This window comes from Salvelinus sp. IW2-2015, linkage group LG4p (assembly GCF_002910315.2).
Source record: "Salvelinus sp. IW2-2015 linkage group LG4p, ASM291031v2, whole genome shotgun sequence".
Taxonomy (NCBI): domain Eukaryota; kingdom Metazoa; phylum Chordata; class Actinopteri; order Salmoniformes; family Salmonidae; genus Salvelinus; species Salvelinus sp. IW2-2015.
The window spans coordinates 3,915,085-3,921,516 of NC_036841.1; the positions used below are offsets into that span (position 1 = coordinate 3,915,085).

Here is a 6,432-nt window from a genome sequence, read left to right on the forward strand (position 1 = left end):
GAAACATCTCAAGGATGATCAATGGAAACAGGATGCACCTGAGCTCAATTTTGAGTCTCATAGCAAAGGGTCTTAATACTTATGTAAATAAGGTATTTCTGTTTTTTATTTTGTATACATTTGCAAACATTTCTAAAAACATGTTTTCGCTTTGTCATTATGGGGTATTATGTGTAGATTGATGAGGAAAAACATTAATCAATTTTAGAATAAGGCTGTAACATAACAAAATGTGGTAAAAGGGAAGGGGTCTGAATACTTTCCGAATGCACTGTATATGAGCCATGCAAACTGTGAAGCTAGCGCACATGCTGTCCTTTGATCTGTCCACTAACTGTGTGTGTGTCATGTATTACAGCTGGCAGAAGCTTGCCCGTGTGTGCGGGATGCAGACAACGGATCTATGATGAACAGTATCTCCAGGCACTCAACAATGACTGGCACACCGTATGCTTCAGGTGAGTGCTGCTTAAACAGTCTCCTCTCACTGATCAGTCAGTCTCTTCTCCTGTCAATCTTTTGACAGACAACTGATATCCATGCTACTTGTCTTATTCATAACCCGTTTTGGATTTGTTTTTGACAGAGAAATTAGATCTCTGTTTTTTTCAGGTGACATTATTGCTCTACATCCTTCTTAACTCACTACATTAGTAGGTTATGTGTATGATTCTACTGCAATGGCACTTTTTAGCATTCCAGTACTAACTAAACACACACTCCCACTTCCTCCTCAGATATTTACCCCAACTTTACTGATTAACGGTGGATTCCAGTCAACCATACTTGTTTGATGTCTCTCCTTGGGGGCTTGCTTGGAATGCTTATTGATCCAATCACAATATTGAACACATATCTCTTACACTGCTAGGGAGTGCTAGCTATCGAGCGTGTTGTTATAAGTGTCTGTAACATTACAGTGTGTCCATGTAAACTTCAAGGTGGGCTTTGAACCTGTTTGTGCACTTGCTTGCAGTTTTCTACCTATTTTAACCTCCCACTTTAAACTATTCCTTTTTAAGACCTCGTAAGTTTTGTACTTTTTTTTATTGAAAGTGGAACTGACAGCATTTTAGCAACATGAAATCTCTTAGCATATGTAATTCCCAAACATTCTAAGTTAAAAATAAAAAAAATTGGTAGCAATATAGAGTGGGAAAATGTCCGTGCATTTGGACAATTAATAAACACTGCAGAAATAAAACCTAATAAAAACATCTGTCTCMTCCAGGACCGGAGTCTACGCAGACCGGTGTGCCATAGCCAATCAGAGGGGCTGTAGGCCAATATTAAGCAAACAAGCCATTTGCCACAAAGGCCTGCCATCATTCACTTTGAACTGGACTGTGTGTTTACAGGTATTTGCAACAGCGTGACTTTAGATCATTAGGACAAATTCGTCAAAAGCCACAAATTACACTTGTATGGATTTCTGCAAATATGTAGCTAAATACCACACGTGTCCTCTTATATTTGGGAACTTTACAGGCCTGTTGATCAAACAACCATAAAAAACATAGGCTATGTTTTTTATGGTTGTTTGATCAATAGGCCTGTAAATACATTGTTGGCAAGGCCATTAAAAAAAATATATATATATTTCAACATTTGAGGTAGGCTATATGATCACACCGGTAATAGATCCTTTGTTGTATTACCTTTGAAGCAAATCTGAGTGAGCATACATTTAAATGATTAACTTTTATTTTACTGGGCTGATGGTTCCTGCATCTGATGGTCAGTCTCAGCGGAGGGAGAGAGCATCAGACTGAGGGTCTGCCTCTCAACATCCCTGCGCTTTCCCTTTCCTCCACTGAGTCTGACCAAAAAGGGACACGGTCTTCCAGCTGATGGTGAAACTCAAGTTACACCGCAGTATCTCTGCCTCATGCACAAATTCGTGCTGTTATTCCTATGAACAGAGGAAGTGAACTATAAGTGAACTAAGACCCAATCCGCTAATAATAACAACAATGCAAGCCTGCAGCTATACTTTCCTACTCATTCATTACTGCTGCAGTGCTTGTTATAGCTCTGAAGGGAAGTAGGAAGAACGTGCATTCTATGGCTTATAAAAGTGTTGAATACAAAGTGTTGACAGTGCTGAGTAAGAACTGAAACATGAACTCTCTCATAAAACCAGCAGCTCTTTGCTGTATTCGTTGACAGTCTCTCTCTAGTCATGGTTTTAAAAGTTTAGAAATCTCACAGTATCAACTTTGCTGTAGCTTTCTGTTATGCCTGCTACGTTACTGCTGACACGGTCATCTGAGCCATCCGATTGTCCAGCGGTAGGCCTATAGTGCACTTCACTTGCTCTCTGGGCCCGCCGGGGAGGCAGAGTTCGTACCTTCAGACACATGAAATGGTTCAAAATGGCAACAGTTCGTCTGCCCGGCGCTCAGGGCAGCTGAATCGGGTGCACCTACCACCAACAGCCCGGGACGAATAAATAAAAAAATAGGTACACAAGGCTTTATCGTTAGGTTTTTTACATAAATGTTTGGCGATCGTCTAGAAATGCCTTGAAAATCAATCAGTCGATCACGATCGACCGCTTGGTGACCACTGCCTTTAGAAAGTTGAGTGAAGTTCCATCTTGTGCTTCTTTCTCTCTGTGGGCTGATATTTCTGCGCAGCGGAAGTCTCGGAGCTACTGCGCGCGTGCGCAGCTTAGAGGGAACAGCATTCATGACTAATTATAACTTTTTTTGCGTATGTTTACTAACCGGTCATATTCAGSGTTCGTAAATTCATCAGTTATTCTGCGCTCTGGCACACTCAGACGAGTGCTCTGAAGTCGGAGTAGATAGCTAGCCAGAGKGAATTTTCGAATGCAAGAGATATGCTAACTGGATAACAGTCGTTCAACTAGCTAACATTAGCTATTCACATTTCTTGCTAGCTAACCAAATGACACGTGCTTCTCTAGCTGTGTAGCCGCTGAGAAAACGATACGAGGGGAAAAAGTCAGTCACTAACCCACTCCTCCAATGACATGACATCCTCCTAGCAGCCAGCTAGCTATTTAGCTAATGTTAGGTTCTGTGTTTTTAGCTACATAAATAGATACGCTAGTATATTAGCCATGTTATGACTGACTTGTGATCATTGCCCTTGCTAGTTTGATTGTATTGACATTCCCAGCCTTAGTTACATCCGTCCCTTTTTTTGTCCTAAGCATCCCGAATGGAGGCAGCAAACAATGTACCTGGCCAGCTGTGATTTACAACATGATGGCAATATTAATGGGACTAAAAATAAATCTATTGGCGAATTATATTTATCATGCATGGAACTGCATGTATCTATTCTGCCAACAATGCCTTAGTGTACGTCATGTAGTGTTAGGTTGGTTTTGTAGCGTAAACTGATTATTTTTGACCGATATAATGATTGTCTGTTTCATATTTGCAAAGTAGTTAATGCTGTCCATTCCACTTTAACTAGATAAGTCGTAAGCTTGTGAGAAACCACTCTCCCTCCTTCCCTTCATTCCTCACGTTCTCCCTCCTTCCAATAGTATTAGAATAAAAAGTATTACAGTATTAACTGTAATGATCCAGGTTTTTTTGATGTTTTGGTGACAAGCTTTCTGTTAATTGGTTCTCTCCCAATATCCCATCATGCCTGTATTTGGTCAGTTGTTTCTGGTTGTCGTCAGGGAAAAGACTGGAGTCTTACCTGGAGACTCTATCTGCACAACAACAACAACACTCTGTTAGTCAAATAGATCCAACCCTGTGTGTGTCCTACTGTAAATGCCCTATTATCAAGACACCTTTATGAGGTGAGGAGAGAATACAGACATGGGGATGACCTACACTTCACACCTTCACCAGCATTATATTCTCTGTAAAATGTCAGTAAACCATCAGTAGCAACTAGCGACCCATGACGTCCATACACTCTTTCTCATCTGCTCCCTTCGGTTGGCTGTCACTCAACGCTCTGTCGTCTTTATAGTTTCCAGAGTAGCTCAGTGCTGAGGCTCACACGCACACATAGTGTGATCAGACTTTTAATGGGATCTTTATCATTACAATGCATGGCATCCAATACCAGTTTTTCTTCACCCATTTTAAATCTAGTGCGCTAGATCTTTGGTTTATCTCCTGACCCTTTGCCAAATGTCCATACTTGTAGCCAATATGATGGAATGATGTAAGCTCTATAGAATAAGTTACATGATAGAGAATCCAGGTCCTTGGAGTTCAGTATGTGAGTTGTAATGTCTATCAACCCTCTCTCTGGTCATAGGATGGTTCTGCCTCCATGATCAGACATCCCCTCCCCTGTCCTCCCTCACACTGACCTCATCACTGACCAGAGGTGGAAAGAGTACTGAAATACATTTTACTCAAGAAGAAGTCAAATAACTGGTGTAAAAAAATAACTCTAGTAAATAGTAGCTAATTTAAAATTGAGTTACTTTTAAAATAGCAACATTGACCTTGATAATTATCTAATTTTGCTAAGGTTACCTGAACGTTGTTACACATGATCTTTTCCATGCATTGTATTGAAAAAGGAAGAGAGCAAAAACAAAGTTAATTTATTTTATGAGTTGCAACAAGGCGCATCTATCTGTATGTTAAAAAGGATTTGTCAAAAATATATTATTAACATTTAAAAAAATAAGTCAAACATACAAAGCAATACATATTTATTGATAAATAAAAAAGCAGTACAAAATGAAGTGCATAAACAATAAATCTGCCAGACTTCCATATACTTCAGACTCCAGAAATTATTTCACCCATTCAATCCCTCATTCAACCCTCTGTTACTTGTTACTTGTCCATGGGACTGGCTGACATTAACTCACTCATCCATTCACACTCTTTCTCTCACTCCCTCGTTTCCTCACTCACTCACCTCACTCTCAATCGCCCTCTTTCACTCGCTCACCAGTGGTGTAAAAAGTACTGAAATATCCTACTCAAGTAGAAGTACTGTTATTTTAATGAAATTTAGAAGTAAAAAGTAGAAATCAAATTACTGACTTTGAAAAATACAAACAAAAGTACACGTTCTCAGAAAAGCTACGCAATTACAGTAACGAGAGTAGTTGTACTTAGTTAATCTACACCCCATCACTGACCTAAACTTGAACTTAACATGGCCACAGAACCTCCCTCTGCCCAATGATGCTGTTGTTCTATATGTACAGTATGTGATGCAACAGACCATGACAAACATCAGCCCTCCCTGGTTGTGCAACTCCCCTTTATACTGACTAACTAATTCATTCAGGGGCTGGTGAAGATGTTTCACTCTGCTTGAAAACCAGACCGTTTTTCCCAGAAAGCAGTGTGCCCGCTGGAGAATGGGATGTTATTAATAGGACACTGCCTGTTGTTGTTGTCGTCTTGCTTACATAATTGCTCCCACCCTGTCTCTTTAGTTTATTTTCGGGTTTTACACTCTCTGTTCTTGGGTTGACAAACCTAGTTTCAGGATGCAGGAGATCAGATCAGCCTGTCACACTCAGAGGATATCTCTTTGATATGTTTCTCATTTAGAAATCATTAAAAATGACCCACACAGGCACTGTTATTACCTTGTTCTACCACCGCTTATTAACCTCATAAGTAGACCATTTGGGCCGGTTTCCAGGACACGTATTACTGGATCTTGGAAACTGGCCCATATTGCGAACTATACCATGCACTTGTAGTTGTTTGTGTTTTGTTGTGCTATATGTATGGCCTATACATGCACATAGGTTTTGTCACAGCATATGATCTGCGTCCATTTGAATCCCTTTGCTGGTAGTCAGCAGTGTGTCATCCATTAGTCAGATGCTGTGTGTTTAGTCTGAACTTGGCTCTCTCTGTAAAAACTGTCCCCTGTATCCTCTATCCACTGTTCTCATTCTGCTAAGTCTGCTAGTGGGGTTTCTCTTTTCTGTGTGGAACATTGGCCTGGGTGCTTGGTGTTGCGTTAGTGACTCACACCACTGCTGGATGACCCAACGGGAGATCTGAGGATGAGGACATCTGGGTCACTGGAGAGAGCTGAAAAAGGGTTTTGGAGTTTTGTGTGTGTGCGTGCGTTTGTGTGTGTGAGAGTCAGAGAGTATACAGATGGGCCGGAGATGAGAGGGAGAGACACATCTGGCTACTCCACAGTGCTGGCTTTCGATGGGGGGTAAGGGAGGGGGTAGGGTGTGTGTGTGTGTTCATAATACAGTGGGGCAAAAAAGTATTTAGTCAGCCACCAATTGTGCAAGTTCTCCCACTTAAAAAGATGAGAGAGGCCTGTCATTTTCATCATAGGTACACTTCAACTATGACAGACAAAATGAGAAAAAGAAATACAGAAAATCACATTGTAGGATTTCTAATTTATTTATTTGCAAATTATGGTGGAAAATAAGTATTTGGTCACCTACAAACAAGCAATATTTCTGGCTCTCACAGACCTGTA

At 40.6% G+C, this 6,432-nt stretch overlaps 1 protein-coding gene across 3 annotated transcripts in view; it reads left to right on the top strand.

Moving 5' to 3' along the window:
• limk1a (LIM domain kinase 1a) overlaps nucleotides 1-6,432 on the top strand; it is a 526,526-nt gene that overhangs the window by 7,319 nt on the left and 512,775 nt on the right. For all 3 annotated transcript variants that reach the window (XR_011474875.1, XM_070437482.1, XM_023980651.2), the window contains exon 2: nucleotides 359-458. Coding sequence is in view for 2 of the 3 variants with exons in the window: in XM_070437482.1 (XP_070293583.1) it covers nucleotides 359-458 (100 nt within the window). In the remaining variant the exon portion in view is untranslated. The remainder of the gene's footprint in view (nucleotides 1-358; nucleotides 459-6,432) is intronic.